The sequence below is a fragment of the Cydia pomonella genome, unplaced genomic scaffold (assembly GCF_033807575.1).
Source record: "Cydia pomonella isolate Wapato2018A unplaced genomic scaffold, ilCydPomo1 PGA_scaffold_90, whole genome shotgun sequence".
Lineage (NCBI taxonomy): Eukaryota > Metazoa > Arthropoda > Insecta > Lepidoptera > Tortricidae > Cydia > Cydia pomonella.
Genome location: NW_026907923.1, coordinates 51,483 through 69,953, shown reverse-complemented (window position 1 = coordinate 69,953; position 18,471 = coordinate 51,483). Strand labels below are relative to the sequence as shown.

Genomic DNA, 18,471 nt, shown 5'->3' with positions numbered 1-18,471 from the left:
GATTAAAAATGATTATTTATTAATTTTTATTGGGTTGGTAATATTAATTTTAGGGGTTTTAATTGGTGTTGCTTTTTTAACTTTGTTAGAACGTAAAGTATTAGGTTATATTCAAATTCGAAAAGGACCTAATAAATTGGGAATTATAGGAATTTTACAGCCTTTTAGTGATGCAATTAAATTATTTACTAAGGAACAAACTTATCCTTTATATTCAAATTATTTTGCTTATTATTTTTCTCCTATTTTTAGTTTTTTTTTATCTTTATTAATTTGAATAGTTATTCCTTATTATTTTAATATGATTAGATTTAATTTAGGATTTTTTTTTTTTTTGTTGTACTAGTATGGGGGTATATACATTAATAGTGGCAGGTTGATCTTCTAATTCTAATTATGCATTATTAGGGGGGTTACGAGCTGTTGCTCAAACTATTTCTTATGAAGTTAGTTTAGCTTTAATTATGATATCTGTTATTATTATAATTATAGATTTTAATTTATTAAAGTTTAGAAATTATCAAATAACAATTTGATTTGTATTTATTATATTACCTTTATCTTTATGTTGATTATCTTCAAGTTTAGCGGAAACTAATCGAACACCTTTTGATTTTGCTGAGGGTGAAAGAGAATTAGTTTCTGGATTTAATATTGAATATAGAAGAGGAGGATTTGCTTTAATTTTTTTAGCTGAATATTCGAGAATTTTATTTATAAGTATATTATTTATCTTAATATATATAGGAGGTTATGATTTAACATTTTTTTTTTACTTAAAATTGGTATTTATTTCATTTTTTTTTATTTGAGTTCGTGGGACATTACCTCGTTATCGATATGATAAATTAATATATTTAGCTTGAAAGAGATATTTACCTCTTTCTTTAAATTTTTTAATATTATTTATTGGTGTAAAAATTTTTTTTATTTAAATATAATTTTTTTAGTATAAATTAATAGAATATAATAATTCTTTCTTAAGTTTTCAAAACAAATGCTTATAACAAGCTCATTAATTAATTAATTAAAAATTAAGTTATCTCAGTATTTATTTAATAAAGGATTAAAAATAAAATAAGAAAAATATAATACAGTGAGAAGTTGTCCTGTAATATATAAGGTTCTTCTACAGGTCGGGCTCCAATTCAAGTTAATAGAATAACGGTAGTTACTATAGATCAAAATAAAATTTGATTAATAGGGTAAAATTGAATTCCCTGAATTTTTTTATTAAAAGTTATAGGTAAAATAATTAAAATTAAAATGGATATAACTAAAGCAATTACTCCTCCTAATTTATTGGGAATAGATCGTAAAATTGCATAAGCAAATAAGAAATATCATTCAGGTTGAATATGAACAGGGGTAACTAAAGGATTTGCTGGAATAAAATTATCTGGATCTCCTAAAAGATATGGGTTAATTATAGTTAATATAATTAAAATAAATAGTATAATTAAAAATCCGACTAAATCCTTAAAAGAAAAAAAAGGATGAAAAGGAATTTTATCTAAATTTCTATTAATACCTAATGGATTATTTGAACCTGTTTGATGTAAAAATAATAAATGAATTATTGTTATTATTGCAAGAATAAATGGAAGAAGAAAATGGAAAGTATAAAATCGTGTTAATGTTGCATTATCAACGGCAAATCCTCCTCAAATTCAATTTACTAATATATTTCCTAAGTATGGAATTGCTGATAAAAGATTAGTAATAACTGTTGCTCCTCAAAATGATATTTGGCCTCAAGGTAATACATATCCTATAAAAGCTGTTCCTATTAATAAAAATAAAATAATTACTCCTACTATTCAAGTGTATTTTAAATTAAATGATTCATAATAAATTCCTCGTCCGATATGAAGATAAACACAAATAAAGAAAAATGATGCTCCATTAGCATGTAATGTTCGAATTAATCATCCGTAATTTACATTTCGGCAAATATAATTTACACTAAAGAATGCTATTTCAATATTAGCTGTATAATATATTGTTAAAAATAATCCAGTTAAAATTTGAATTATTAAACATAATCCTAATAGGGATCCAAAATTTCATCATGTTGAAATGTTAGAGGGAGATGGTAAATCAATTAATGAACCATTAATAATTTTAAAAATAGGGTGAGTTTTTCGTAAAGGTTTGTAGTTATTTATCATTAGTGATATATTAAGATGAAGATCGTAAAGGCCCAAAAAAAATATTGGTGATTTTTACAACTGCTACTAATCCAATAAAAAGGTAGATAATTATTATTATTATTATTAAAAATGTTTGATTATTATATAATTTAGAAAGTCTAATTTTATTTTCATTATTAAAAAATAAATTAATATTAAAAAAATTATTTACTTTCATCATTAAAAAAAGTATTATTCAATTCAATTTTAGGGAAAAGAATAAATTAATTAATAAAATTAGGTTAAAATTAATAAAAATCAGTTTATAAAAAAAGAGTTATTTTTAAACAGTTCATTAGAAGCGATCTTGAAACACTAAATAAATAAAACTAATAATCCTCCTAAGAAAGTTAAGAATAAAATATATGAAAATCAATAGGTATTAATTAATATTCCGGTTAATAAACAAGTAAATACAGTTTTGAATTAAAATTATTAATCCCTATTGATAAAGGATGCACTAAAAAAAATATAAATAAAGATAATATTAATATGGATAATGATAAGAATAAAATTTCAAAGAATAGTTTTAATAAAATAATAATTTTGGAGATTATAGAATAAAGAGTTTTCTTTTTCTTGAAGTTTTTAAAGAAAATCTTATTTTTGATTTACAAGACCAATGTTTTTTTTAAACTATAAAAACAAATTTACTAATGAAAATATTATGATATTTTATTAGTAATTATTTTATATTTATTATTGGTAATTTAATTGTTTGTATCAAAAACATAAACATTTATTAATTATTTTATTAAGTTTAGAATTTATAGTTTTAACAATTTTTTTATTTATGTAATAGTTTTAAGTTTTATAAATGATAATATATATATAGTAATAGTTTTTTTAGTATTTGCAGTTTGTGAAGGAGCTTTAGGTTTATCAATTTTAGTTTCTATAATTCGAAACTCATGGAAATGATTATTTTCAGAGATTTAATTTATTATAAAAAATGTTAAAATTTTATTTATGGTTATTTTTATGATTCCTTTATGTTTTTATTAAAAATATATTTTGATTGGTTCAAATATTTTTATTTTGTTATAATATTTTTATTTATAAATTTAAGAAATAAGATTATATAATTTTAGAAATTTAAGTTATATATTTGGATGTGATATAATTTCTTTTGGTTTAATTTTACTAAGAATTTGAATTTGTGGTTTAATCTTAATAGCAAGAGAAAATTTATTAAAATAAAATTTTATGTTAATTTTTTTTTATTTAATGTTATTTTTTGTTAATTATATTATATATAACTTTTTCAGTTATAAATTTATTATATTTTATTTATTTTTTGAGGGGAGTTTAATTCCTACATTATTATTAATTATAGGATGAGGGTATCAACCTGAGCGATTCAAGCTGGGTTATATTTATTATTTATACTTTATTTGCTTCATTGCCATTATTATTAGGTATTTTTTTTATTTTTAATAAGAGAAATTATATTATAATTTATTTTATAAAATTTTTAAATTTAAATATATATGTACTTTAGTTTTAGAATAATGATAGCTTTTTTAGTAAAAATACCTATATATTTTGTTCATTTATGATTACCCAAGGCTCATGTAGAGGCTCCTGTATCTGGGTCAATAATTTTAGCGGGGATTATATTAAAATTAGGAGGTTATGGTTTATTACGAGTAATAATTTTTATACAACAAGTAGGTTAAAATTCAATTTTATTTGAATTATTATTAGTTTATTAGGTGGATTTTATGTAAGATTAAATTGTTTTTGTCAAGTTGATATTAAATCTTTAATTGCATATTCTTCAGTAGCTCATATAAGTTTAGTTATTGGGGGAATTATAACGATAAGTTATTGAGGATTTTAGGTTCTTATGTTTTAATAATTGGACATGGATTATGTTCTTCTGGAATATTTTGTTTAGCCAATATTAATTATGAAACGTTTACACTAGACGAAGATTATTTATTAATAAAGGAATAATAAATTTTATACCTTCAATAAGATTATGATGATTTTTATTAATATCGAGAAATATAGCTGCTCCGCCTTCTTTAAATTTAATGGGAGAGATTATATTAATTAATAGATTAATAAGATGATGTTGATTTTCAATAATTTTTTTTAATATTAATTTCTTTTTTAGAGCTGGATATAGTTTATATTTATATTCTTATACTCAGCATGGAAAATATTATTGTGGAATTTATAGATTTATATAGGGGTATCTCGAGAATATTTAATATTACTTTTACATTGATTACCTTTAAACATTTTAATTATAAAAATTGATTACAGAATAATTTGATTTTACTTAAATAATTTAAATAAAATATTGATTTGTGGTATCAAAAATATGAATAATTCATTTTAGGTTATTAAGAAAAATTTTATTTGTTTTTTAAGTTTTTTTTTTTTATTTTTTTTAGTATAATAAATTTTTTATTTATAATTTATTTTATTTATAATAATCTAGTTTTCTTTTTAGAATGGGAAGTTATTTCTTTTAATTCTAATATAATTATTATGTCAATTTTATTAGATTGAATATCTTTATTATTTATAATATTTGTTTCTTTAATTTCTTCTGTTGTAATTTTTTACAGAAAAAGATATATGTCTTCTGAGAGGAATTTGAGTCGTTTTATTATTTTAGTTTTATTATTTGTTTTTTCTATGATTTTATTAATTATTAGCCCAAATATAATTAGAATTTTTTTAGGTTGAGATGGTTTAGGTTTAGTTTCTTATTGTTTAGTAATTTATTATCAAAATGTTAAGTCTTATAATGCTGGGATATTAACAGCTCTTTCTAATCGAATTGGGGATGTTTGTATTTTAATTTCTATCTCTTGAATAATAAATTATGGGAGTTGAAATTATATTTTTTATTTAAATTTTATGTCTAATGATTTTTCTATAAAAATAGTTGGAATTATAATTATTTTAGCTGCTATAACTAAAAGAGCTCAAATTCCTTTTAGATCATGATTACCTGTGGCTATAGCTGCTCCTACTCCTGTTTCAGCTTTAGTACATTCATCTACATTAGTTACAGCTGGGATTTATTTATTAATTCGATTTAATAATTTATTATTGGATTTATTTATATTAAAAATTTTATTATTATTATCTGGTTTAACTATATTTATAGCAGGAATTACAGCAAATTATGAATTTGACTTGAAAAAAAATTATTGCATTATCTACTTTGAGACAATTAGGGTTAATAATAAGAATTTTAAGAATAGGATTACCAGATTTAGCATTTTTTCATTTATTAACTCATGCTATATTTAAAGCTTTATTATTTATATGTGCTGGGGTAGTTATTCATATAATAAATAATATTCAAGATATTCGTTATATGGGGGGAATTAGATATTATTTACCGTTTACTTCTTTATGTTTAAATATTTCTAATATGGCTTTATGTGGAATTCCCTTTTTAGCTGGATTTTATTCAAAGGATATAATTTTAGAATTAGTTTCTTTAAGATATTTAAATATATTTATTTTTTTTTTATATTATATTTCTACTGGGCTAACTATATATTATAGATTTCGTTTAATAATATACTTAATGATTAATGATTTTAATTTATTAAGAATTTATAATTTATATGATGAAGATTTTATTATATTAAAGAGTATATTTACTTTATTATTTATGAGAGTTGTTAGAGGTAGATTTTTGAGATGATTAATTTTTTCATATCCATATATAATTTATTTACCATTTAATTTAAAAATAATAGTTATTTATGTAAGTTTATTAGGGATATTAATAGGATATTTAGTTAGTAATATAAAAATTTATTCTTTAAATAAATTTTTATCTACTTATACTTTAAGAAATTTTTTAAGATTAATATGATTTATGCCTAATTTATCAACTTATGGTTTAAGATATAATTTTTTAAATTTTGGTCAAAATTTATTAAAAATTGTTGATATAGGTTGAAGAGAAATATATAGAGGTCAGGGAATATTTTTAATTTAAAAAATATTCTATTTTTTATTATTTTTATCAAATAAATAATTTTAAAATTTATTTATTTAGATTTGTTTATGAATAGTTATTATATTATTTATTTTATTTATTTATTTAAATAGCTTATATATAGAGCATAATATTGAAGATATTAAGGAGATTTTTAATCTTTAAATATATTTTATTTATAAAAAAGTAAATTTTTATTTTTACAATGAAAATGTAATGTTTTATTTAAACTATATAAATAGAAATAATAATGGAATTTAACCACTAAAAATTAAGTTAGCAGCTTAATTTTAATTATTTTATTTCTTTAATTGGAAATAAATTTCAATTTTATCATTAACAGTGATATACCTCTATTTTGGTTTCAATTAAGGAATAAATAAGGAGTTAATTAAACTCTATCTTTTAAGTCGAAATTAAATGCATTATTGCTTCTTATTTTAAGATAAATTAAAAATTTAATATTTTTTGAATGCAAATCAAATGTTTTTATAAACTATTATCCTAAAAAGTATATTTATTTAATTAGTTCATTTTAATATATTTTGATTTCATTCATGATATAATCCTAAAATTAAAATAAGTATAAAAAAAATATCTAATTTTTGTTCAAATAATTAAATTTACATATATAAAAGTTGAAATTATAGGAAAATTAAGGCAATTTCTACATCAAAAATTAAGAAAATAACTGTAATTAAAAAAAAATGAAGGGAAAAGGGGATACGAGCTGAGGATTTTGGGTCAAATCCACACTCAAAAGGGGAAGATTTTTCTCGGTCAATGAATGATTGTTTTGATAAAATTGTTGATAAAAATATTATAATATTTGCTAAAATCATAAAGATAGTTGAAATTAATATTATTCTAAAAATTCTTTATATTAATAAGAATTAAACTTTTTGCTTGGAAGTCAAATATACTAAATATATTATATAAATAGTTAATTTCCTCATCAATAGATAGAGATATAAAGGAATAATCATACTACATCTACAAACTGTCACTATCATGCAGCAGCTTCAAATCCAAAGTGATGATTACTTGAAAAATGATTATTTATATGTCGAATTAAACAAATAAATAAAAAAATTGTTCCAATTATTACATGAAGGCCATGAAAAACCTGTTGCTATAAAAAATGTAGATCCATAAATTCTATCTGCAATAGTAAAAGGAGCTTCAATATATTCAGATGCTTGAAGAATAGTGAAATAAATTCCTAATATTACTGTGATAAAGAGACCTTGAGTTGTTTGAGTAAAATTATTTTCTATTAAAGCATGATGTGCTCATGTAACTGTAATTCCTGATGTAATTAAAATAATAGTATTTAATAAAGGAATTTGAAATGGATTAAATGGGGTAATACTTATAGGTGGTCATATTATACCAATTTCAATATTTGGGGAGAGACTTCTGTGAAAAAAATGCCCAAAAAAATGAAATAAAAAAAAAAAAAATTTTCTGAAATAATAAATAAGATTATTCCTCATCGAAGTCCCTTAGAAACTAAAATTGTATGTTTACCTTGTAAAGTACCTTCTCGACAAATATCTCGTCATCATTGATATATTGTTAAAATTGTGATAATATATCCTAAAATTAATAAATTTATATTAAAATTATGAAATCATTTACTATTCCTGTTACTAAAGTTAAAACTCCAATAGCTCCTGTTAAAGGTCATGGACTATAATCTACTAAATGATAAGGGTGATTATGATGTGTTGTCATTAGTAATTATTAGTTAACTTCACTAGCATAAAGATTTCTTAAAATAGAAATTACATAAGATTGAATAACAGCAACAGCTGATTCTAGAATTATTAATAAGATTTGAATTATTACTAAAATAGCAATAAAATAAGAAGCTATATGAGGGCCAGTACCTCTTAATAAAGTTATTAATAGATGTCCTGCAATTATATTTGCAGTTAATCGAACAGCTAAAGTTCCAGGACGAATAATATTACTAATAGTTTCAATTAAAACTATAAAAGGTATTAAGATACCTGGTGTACCTTGAGGGATTATATGAGCAAATATATGTTGTGAGTTATTAATTCATCCATAAAATATACATCTTAATCATAAAGGAAGAGAAATTGATAATGAAAGAGTTAAATGACTAGTGCTTGTAAAGATATAAGGGAATAATCCTAAAAAATTATTAAATAAGATAAATGAAAATATAGATACAAAATAAATGTTGATCCATTTAATCCATTTGCACCTAATAATGTTTTAAATTCTTTATGTAAAGTATTTAAAATAATATTTCATAAGATTGAAAATCGATTAGGAATTAATCAAAATGAGTATGGAATAAATATTAAACCAATTAAAGTTCTAATTCAATTAATTGATAAATTGAATAAATTAGTTGTTGGATCAAAAATTGAAAATAAATTATTTATCATTTTCAATTAAGGTTTTTTAAGGAAATTTTTTTATTATTTTCTATATTATTTATTTTTTAAATCAAAAATATAGTAATTTATAATATTAAATAAAATAAAAACACAAATAAAAAAAAAAGAAAGAAATTATTCAATTAATTGGTATTATTTGAGGGATAAAAGAATATTACTAAAGTAATAATTTAAATTTGACATATTTATGTTATAAATTAACTAATTCTTTTCATTAGAAGTAATTGCTAATTTACTATTAAATGGTTTAAGCGACCAGTACTTGCTTTCAGTCATCTAATGAAGAATAATTATTAATTCAATTAATAAAATTTTTAATTGAAACACTTTCAATTACAATAGGTATAAAGCTATGATTTGCTCCACAAATTTCGGAACATTGTCCATAAAAAATTCCAGGACGATTAATAAAAAAATTAGTTTGATTGAGTCGACCTGGGTTAGCATCTACTTTTACCCCTAATGAAGGAATTGTTCAGGAATGGATGACATCTGTTGCTGTAACTATAATTCGAATTTGATTATTTATAGGAATAATAATTCGATTATCTACATCTAATAGACGAAAACTATTACTATTTATTTCATTTTGGGGGATTATATATGAATCAAATTGAATATTGTGAAAATCTGAATATTCATAACTTCAATATCATTGATGACCAATAGATTTTAATGTAATTAAGGGGTTATTTAATTCATCTAATAAGTATAATAAACGTAATGATGGTAAAGCAATAAAAATTAAAGTAATTGCTGGTAAAATTGTTCAAATTAATTCAATTATTTGACCTTCTAATAAAAATCGATTAATGTAAGAGTTAAAAAATAAACTAATTATTAAATATCCAACTAAAATTGTAATTATAATTAAAATAATTAAAGTATGATCATGAAAAAAAAATAATTTGTTCTATTAATGGGGAAGCTCTATTTTGAAGATTAAGATTAGATCAAGTTGCCATTTCTAAAAAAAGGATAATTCCTTTATAAATGGGGTTTAAATCCATTACATATAATCTGCCATATTAGAAATTTCTTAAAATAGGTAATTCATTATATGAATGTTCTGCTGGTGGAAGATTTTGATATCATTCAATAGAAGAATTTATATTTAATGGGAATAAAATAATTCGTTTTTTTTACTATAGATTCTCAAATAATAATTAATATTAATATTGTTGCAATTAAAGAAATATAAGATCCTAAAGATGATACAACATTTCATGAAGAGTAAGTATCTGGATAATCAGAATATCGTCGAGGTATTCCAGCTAATCCTAAAAAATGTTGAGGAAAAAATGTTAAATTTACTCCGATAAATATAATAAAAAATTGAATTTTTAAAAGATAAGGACTTATTGATAGTCCAGTAAATAATGGATATCAATGAACAAATCCTCCTATAATAGCAAATACAGCCCCTATTGATAAAACGTAGTGGAAGTGAGCTACTACGTAGTATGTATCATGAAGAGTTACATCAATAGAGGAATTGGCTAAAATAACACCTGTTAAACCTCCAACTGTAAATAAGAATACGAATCCTAAACTTCATAATATAGAGGGACTATAATTAATTTGTGTACCATGAAGAGTAGCTAGTCAACTAAAAAGTTTAATTCCTGTAGGAACGGCAATAATTATTGTAGCTGATGTAAAATAAGCTCGGGTGTCAATATCTATTCCTACTGTAAATATATGATGAGCTCAAACGACAAATCCTAATAATCCAATTGCTAATATGGCATAAATTATCCCTAAACATCCAAATGTTTCTTTTTTTACCTCTTTCTTGAGAAATAATGTGGGAAATTATACCAAATCCTGGTAAAATTAAAATATAAACTTCAGGATGACCGAAAAATCAAAATAAGTGTTGATAGAGAATAGGATCACCTCCACCAGCAGGATCAAAAAATGATGTATTAAGATTTCGATCTGTAAGAAGCATAGTAATAGCACCTGCTAATACTGGTAATGATAAAAGAAGTAAAAGAGCTGTAATTCCTACAGCTCAAACAAATAATGGTATTTGATCTAATGATATATTATTAGGTCGTATATTAATAATAGTTGTAATAAAATTAACAGCTCCTAAAATAGAAGAAATACCTGCTAAATGTAGAGAAAAAATAGCTAAATCAACAGATCTTCCTCTATGAGCAATATTAGAAGAAAGTGGGGGGTACACTGTTCATCCTGTTCCTGCTCCATTTTCAACGATTCTGCTTGAAATTAAAAGTATAATAGATTGAGGTAATAGTCAAAATCTTATATTATTTATTCGAGGGAAAGCTATATCAGGAGCTCCCAATATTAGTGGTACTAATCAATTACCAAATCCACCACTTATAATAGGTATTACTATAAAAAAAATTATAATAAAAGCATGAGCAGTTACAATAGTATTATAAATTTGATCATCACCAATTAAAGATCCTGGGTTTCCTAATTCTGCTCGAATAAGTAATCTTAGAGAAGTTCCTACTATTCCGGCTCAAATACCAAAAATAAAATATAATGTTCCCATATCTTTATGATTTGTAGAATTAAGTCATTTTCGCTAATAAAATGGCTGAGAATTAAGCGATAAATTGTAAATTTATTAACGAGAAAAATTTCTCTTTTATTATAAAAGTCTTATAGTTAAAATTATAATATAAAAATTGCAAATTTTAAGGTGGAAAAATTCTAAGGCTTAAAGAAATTTTTCTTTATAAATAATTTTGAAGATTATTAGTTTAAATTAACTTAAAACCTTTTATAAATAAAAAAAAGTTCTAGTAATTATTCCTAATAATGAAATTATTCTTAAAAAATTAATAAAAAAAAAAGAATTATTTTTAATTTTAATTTTAAATCATTTTAATTTTAAATAATTAAATATTAAAGAAGAATAAATAATTCGAATATAATATAATAATATAATTAATCTTATTATTACAAAAATAAATGTTAAAATAAGAAAATTATTTTTTAATATAAAATTAATTACTATTCATTTTGGAAAAAATCCAATGAACGGAGGTAACCCCCCTAAAGATAAAAAATTAATTATAAGAGATATTTTAATTAAACTATTTAAATTAGTAATAAATAATTGATTAATAAAATAAATATTAAATATAAAAAATATTAAACATAATAATCTATTTAAAAAACTATAAAAGCAAAAATAAATTAATCATAAATTTTCTCTAATTATGATTGATGATAGCATTCATCCTAAGTTATTAATCGATGAAAAGGCCATTAATTTACGTAAAGAGGTTTGGTTTAATCCTCCAATAGCTCCGATAATTACATTTAAAAATAAAATAATAATTAAAAATTTATTATGATAATAATAAGACAATAAAATTATGGGGGAAATTTTTTGTCATGTTATTAAAATAAAACAATTTAATCAAGATAAACCTTCTATAATATTAGGAAATCAGAAATGAAAGGGGGCTGATCCTATTTTTATTAGTAAGGTTGAATTTATTATAATAGATATAATATTTATTTCTAAATTTATAAATAATATTTTTATTAAAATAATCAATAAAAAATTAATTGATGCAATAGATTGAATAAGAAAATATTTTAAAGAGGCTTCAGAGGCAAATAAATTTTTTGAGTTAGAAATTAGAGGAATAAATCTTAATAAATTAATTTCTAATCCAACTCAACACCCAAATCATGAATTTGAAGAAATAGAAATTAATGTACTAAAACATAGAATAAATATGAAAAATATTTTATTTGAATTGATAAAAAAAAAAAATATAAAAGAGAAAATAGTTTCAGAAAGAATTTAAAGTTCTTTGTAAATATATTTTAGTGTATGATGCACAATAATTTTTGATATTATTAGATATAGTTTAATTCTATAAAGTATAATAAAGGTAGAATTCTACATAATTTATCCTATCAGAATAATCCTTTTTTTCAGGCACTTTATTTTTTAAAAAAAAGGGATTTCCTTTATATTTGGGGTATGAACCCAAAAGCTTAATTTAGCTTATTTTTAATTTAATATTTAAAGAAAAATTATTAAAAATGGTTTAATAAAATATTATAATTAAATATTTATTAATATTATTTTAATATTATTTTAATATTAAATATTTAATAATAATAATAATAATAATAATAATAATAATAATAATAATAATAATAATAATAATAATAATAATAATAATAATAATAATAATAATAATAATAAATTATAAATAAATATTTAAAATTAAATTTTTATATTATTATTTATATAAATTTTTATATAATTATGAATATGAATATTCAAAATTTAATATTGAACATTAATTAATAAAATTTTAAATAGCAAATGTAATTTTTAATATGAATATTATAAATAAAAAAAAAAAAGACATTATTTAATATTTATTATTATTATTAAATATTTTAATATAAAAAATAATAAAAAAAAAATCTATACAAAAAAAAAATTATATAAATAAATTTTTTATGATTTAAAATAATTTTTTAAAAATATTTATTTTTTTACATATAAATTTTAGTATAAAATTTTAATTATTTTAATAATGTTTAATTTATGAAAATAGTAATTAATATTAAAAATTTAAGAAATTAAGATTTAGTAATATATAAATTAATAACAAATTTTGTGCCAGCAGTTGCGGTTATACAAAAATTAAATTAAATTTTATTAGATATTAATAAATAATTAAAGAAATTAATTTAAATATTAGATTATTAGGTGAAATTTTAATTTAATTAAAATTTATAAGAAGAATTAATTATGATTTAATAAATTTTATTATAAACTAGGATTAGATACCCTATTATTAAAAATTTAAATAAAAATACTAAAATAGTAAATAATTATTTATTGAAACTTAAATAATTTGGCGGTATTTTAGTTTATTTAGAGGAATCTGTTTATTAATTGATAATCCACGAATAATTTTACTTAATTAAAAATTTTGTATATCGTTGTTAAAAAAATATTTTTAAATAAATTATAATATTTTAAAATTTTAAATAAAAATTAAATCAGATCAAGATGCAGATTATAATTAAGAATATAATGGATTACAATAAATTTATTTATATGGAAATTGAATTGAAAAATTAAATTGAAAGTGGATTTAAATGTAATTTTATTTAATTTGGTAAAATGATTAAAAATTAAAATATGTACATATTGCCCGTCGCTTTCATTTATAAGTTGAAATAAGTCGTAACAAAGTAGAGGTACTGGAAAGTGTTTCTAGAAAGATCAAATTAGAGCTTGAAATTTAAGCATTTCATTTACATTGAAAAGATAATATTATTTTATTTAATTTGAGTGGGGGAAAATTAATATAAAAATTTATTAATAAAAATAATTTTAATAAAATATGATAATGGGGGTTAAAGTATTTTATAAAAAAAAAAATTATTTAATTTATAGTAAATTAGTATTGTGAAAGAAATTTGAAATATTTGAAATAAAAATTATAAAAAAAGTAAATTTAAATTATTGTATCTTGTGTATCAGAGTTTATTAATTAAAAATTTTTATAAAAAAAAAAAATTCTCGAATTTAAAAGAGTTAATTAAATAAAAAATTTATTGTAGCAAAAATATTTTTTATATTTAATTAGAAATGAAATGTTAATCGTTTTTAAAAATATCTAGTTTTTTCAGAAAAAAATTTAATTTTAAATTAATTTAATTAAAAATTTTATTAAAAAATTTTTTAAATAATTAAATTTAATATTTTGAGGGATAAGCTTTAATTTAAATTTTTATAAAAAATTTAAATTTATTTTGAAAATTTTAAAATTTATATTGTTTAAAAATTATAATTTTTTATAAATAATTTCATTAAAAATAAAATTTAATTAATATTTAAATTTTTATGAGAAAATAAAAATTAATAAAAAATTTTTAGTTATAATGATAAAATTAGTATATATAATCATATTAATTAATCTTATAAATAAGTATAAATGTAAAATTAATTATAAGGAATTCGGCAAAATTTTATATTCACTTGTTTATCAAAAACATGTCTTTTTGAAATAATTTAAAGTCTAATCTGCCCACTGATGGAAATTAAAGGGCTGCAGTATTTTGACTGTACAAAGGTAGCATAATCATTAGTCTCTTAATTGGTGACTTGTATGAAAGATTGGATGAGATATAAGCTGTCTTATTATTATTTATAGAATTTAATTTTTTAATTAAAAAGTTAAAATATTTTTAAAAGACGAGAAGACACTATAGAGTTTTATATAATTTATTAATTTATAATTTTTTATTAATTTAAAATTTAAATTAATAAGTATATTTTATTGGGGTGATAGAAAAATAAAATTAACTTTTTTTAATTTAATATATATATATATATATATATATATATATATATATATATATATATATATAAACATTAATAAGTGAATAAATGATCCATAATTTATGATTAAAAGATTAAATTACCTTAGGGATAACAGCGTAATTTTTTTTTTTAGTTCAAATAAAAATAAAAGTTTGCGACCTCGATGTTGGATTAAGGTAAAATTTAAATGCAAAAGTTTAAAATTTTGATCTGTTCGATCATTAAAACCTTACATGATCTGAGTTCAAACCGGTGTAAGCCAGGTTGGTTTCTATCTTTAGAATATAAAAATATTTTAGTACGAAAGGATCAAATATTAAAATAATTTTATAAAAAAGAATTTTATTAAATTTATTTATAAAGCTATTTTGGCAGAAAAGTGTAATGGTTTTAGAAATCATTAATATATAAAATAATTTATATATATAGTAAATGATTAAAAATGATTATTTATTAATTTTTATTGGGTTGGTAATATTAATTTTAGGGGTTTTAATTGGTGTTGCTTTTTTAACTTTGTTAGAACGTAAAGTATTAGGTTATATTCAAATTCGAAAAGGACCTAATAAATTGGGAATTATAGGAATTTTACAGCCTTTTAGTGATGCAATTAAATTATTTACTAAGGAACAAACTTATCCTTTATATTCAAATTATTTTGCTTATTATTTTTCTCCTATTTTTAGTTTTTTTTTATCTTTATTAATTTGAATAGTTATTCCTTATTATTTTAATATGATTAGATTTAATTTAGGATTTTTATTTTTTTTTGTTGTACTAGTATGGGGGTATATACATTAATAGTGGCAGGTTGATCTTCTAATTCTAATTATGCATTATTAGGGGGGTTACGAGCTGTTGCTCAAACTATTTCTTATGAAGTTAGTTTAGCTTTAATTATGATATCTGTTATTATTATAATTATAGATTTTAATTTATTAAAGTTTAGAAATTATCAAATAACAATTTGATTTGTATTTATTATATTACCTTTATCTTTATGTTGATTATCTTCAAGTTTAGCGGAAACTAATCGAACACCTTTTGATTTTGCTGAGGGTGAAAGAGAATTAGTTTCTGGATTTAATATTGAATATAGAAGAGGAGGATTTGCTTTAATTTTTTTAGCTGAATATTCGAGAATTTTATTTATAAGTATATTATTTATCTTAATATATATAGGAGGTTATGATTTAACATTTTTTTTTTACTTAAAATTGGTATTTATTTCATTTTTTTTATTTGAGTTCGTGGGACATTACCTCGTTATCGATATGATAAATTAATATATTTAGCTTGAAAGAGATATTTACCTCTTTCTTTAAATTTTTTAATATTATTTATTGGTGTAAAAATTTTTTTTATTTAAATATAATTTTTTTAGTATAAATTAATAGAATATAATAATTCTTTCTTAAGTTTTCAAAACAAATGCTTATAACAAGCTCATTAATTAATTAATTAAAAATTAAGTTATCTCAGTATTTATTTAATAAAGGATTAAAAATAAAATAAGAAAAATATAATACAGTGAGAAGTTGTCCTGTAATAATATAAGGTTCTTCTACAGGTCGGGCTCCAATTCAAGTTAATAGAATAACGGTAGTTACTATAGATCAAAATAAAATTTGATTAATAGGGTAAAATTGAATTCCCTGAATTTTTTTATTAAAAGTTATAGGTAAAATAATTAAAATTAAAATGGATATAACTAAAGCAATTACTCCTCCTAATTTATTGGGAATAGATCGTAAAATTGCATAAGCAAATAAGAAATATCATTCAGGTTGAATATGAACAGGGGTAACTAAAGGATTTGCTGGAATAAAATTATCTGGATCTCCTAAAAGATATGGGTTAATTATAGTTAATATAATTAAAATAAATAGTATAATTAAAAATCCGACTAAATCCTTAAAAGAAAAAAAAGGATGAAAAGGAATTTTATCTAAATTTCTATTAATACCTAATGGATTATTTGAACCTGTTTTATGTAAAAAATAATAAATGAATTATTGTTATTATTGCAAGAATAAATGGAAGAAGAAAATGGAAAGTATAAAATCGTGTTAATGTTGCATTATCAACGGCAAATCCTCCTCAAATTCAATTTACTAATATATTTCCTAAGTATGGAATTGCTGATAAAAGATTAGTAATAACTGTTGCTCCTCAAAATGATATTTGGCCTCAAGGTAATACATATCCTATAAAAGCTGTTCCTATTAATAAAAATAAAATAATTACTCCTACTATTCAAGTGTATTTTAAATTAAATGATTCATAATAAATTCCTCGTCCGATATGAAGATAAACACAAATAAAGAAAAATGATGCTCCATTAGCATGTAATGTTCGAATTAATCATCCGTAATTTACATTTCGGCAAATATAATTTACACTAAAGAATGCTATTTCAATATTAGCTGTATAATATATTGTTAAAAATAATCCAGTTAAAATTTGAATTATTAAACATAATCCTAATAGGGATCCAAAATTTCATCATGTTGAAATGTTAGAGGGAGATGGTAAATCAATTAATGAACCATTAATAATTTTAAAAATAGGGTGAGTTTTTCGTAAAGGTTTGTAGTTATTTATCATTAGTGATATATTAAGATGAAGATCGTAAAGGCCCAAAAAAAATATTGGTGATTTTTACAACTGCTACTAATCCAATAAAAAGGTAGATAATTATTATTATTATTATTAAAAATGTTTGATTATTATATAATTTAGAAGTCTAATTTTATTTTCATTATTAAAAAAATAATTAATATTAAAAAAAATTATTTATTTCATCATTAAAAAAAGTATTTATTCAATTCAATTTTAGGGAAAAGAATAAATTAATTAATAAAATTAGGTTAAAATTAATAAAAATAAGTTTAATAAAAAAAGAGTTATTTTAAACAGTTCATTAGAAGCGATTCTTGAAACATAAATAAATAAAACTAATAATCCTCCTAAGAAAGTTAAGAATAAAATATATGAAAATCAATAGGTATTAATTAATATTCCGGTTAATAAACAAGTAAATACAAGTTTGAATTAAAATTATTAATCCTATTGATAAAGGATGCACTAAAAAAAATATAAATAAAGATAATATTAATATGGATAATGATAAGAATAAAATTTCAAAGAATAGTTTAATAAAATATAATTTTGGAGATTATAGATAAAGAGTTTTCTTTTTCTTTGAAGTTTTTAAAGAAAAATCTTATTTTTTGATTTACAAGACCAATGTTTTTTTTAAACTATAAAAACAAATTTACTAATGAAAATATATGATATTTTATTAGTAATTATTTTTATATTTATTATTGGTAATTTAATTTTTGTAATCAAAACATAAAACATTTATTAATTATTTTATTAAGTTTAGAATTTATAGTTTTAAAACAATTTTTTTATTTATGTTAATAGTTTTTAAGTTTTATAAATATAATATTATATATATTAATAGTTTTTTTAGTATTTGCAGTTTGTGAAGGAGCTTTAGGT

General features: G+C 20.1%; 1 protein-coding gene and 10 pseudogenes across 1 annotated transcript; 4 read left to right on the top strand and 7 right to left on the bottom strand.

Moving 5' to 3' along the window:
- The first annotated feature begins 4 nt into the window (after positions 1-4).
- On the top strand, positions 5-941 carry LOC133534362 (NADH-ubiquinone oxidoreductase chain 1-like; annotated as a pseudogene).
- A 78-nt stretch (positions 942-1,019) lies between these two features.
- On the bottom strand, positions 1,020-2,357 carry LOC133534379 (cytochrome b-like; annotated as a pseudogene).
- Positions 2,358-3,109: 752 nt separating this feature from the next.
- Positions 3,110-4,151, top strand: LOC133534361 (NADH-ubiquinone oxidoreductase chain 4-like; annotated as a pseudogene).
- A 473-nt stretch (positions 4,152-4,624) lies between these two features.
- Positions 4,625-5,967, top strand: LOC133534372 (NADH-ubiquinone oxidoreductase chain 5-like). Its single transcript, XM_061873467.1, is given in 2 exon segments — positions 4,625-5,354; positions 5,356-5,967. Coding segments are annotated over 2 exon segments (801 nt in total). The 5' UTR covers positions 4,625-5,069; the 3' UTR covers positions 5,872-5,967.
- A 1,144-nt stretch (positions 5,968-7,111) lies between these two features.
- On the bottom strand, positions 7,112-7,789 carry LOC133534376 (cytochrome c oxidase subunit 3-like; annotated as a pseudogene).
- A 118-nt stretch (positions 7,790-7,907) lies between these two features.
- Positions 7,908-8,609, bottom strand: LOC133534375 (ATP synthase subunit a-like; annotated as a pseudogene).
- Positions 8,610-8,888: 279 nt separating this feature from the next.
- LOC133534374 (cytochrome c oxidase subunit 2-like) lies at positions 8,889-9,586 on the bottom strand (annotated as a pseudogene).
- LOC133534360 (cytochrome c oxidase subunit 1-like) lies at positions 8,889-10,421 on the bottom strand (annotated as a pseudogene).
- Positions 10,422-11,368: 947 nt separating this feature from the next.
- Positions 11,369-12,369, bottom strand: LOC133534377 (NADH-ubiquinone oxidoreductase chain 2-like; annotated as a pseudogene).
- Positions 12,370-15,369: 3,000 nt separating this feature from the next.
- LOC133534371 (NADH-ubiquinone oxidoreductase chain 1-like) lies at positions 15,370-16,336 on the top strand (annotated as a pseudogene).
- A 78-nt stretch (positions 16,337-16,414) lies between these two features.
- On the bottom strand, positions 16,415-17,699 carry LOC133534373 (cytochrome b-like; annotated as a pseudogene).
- Positions 17,700-18,471: the final 772 nt, after the last annotated feature.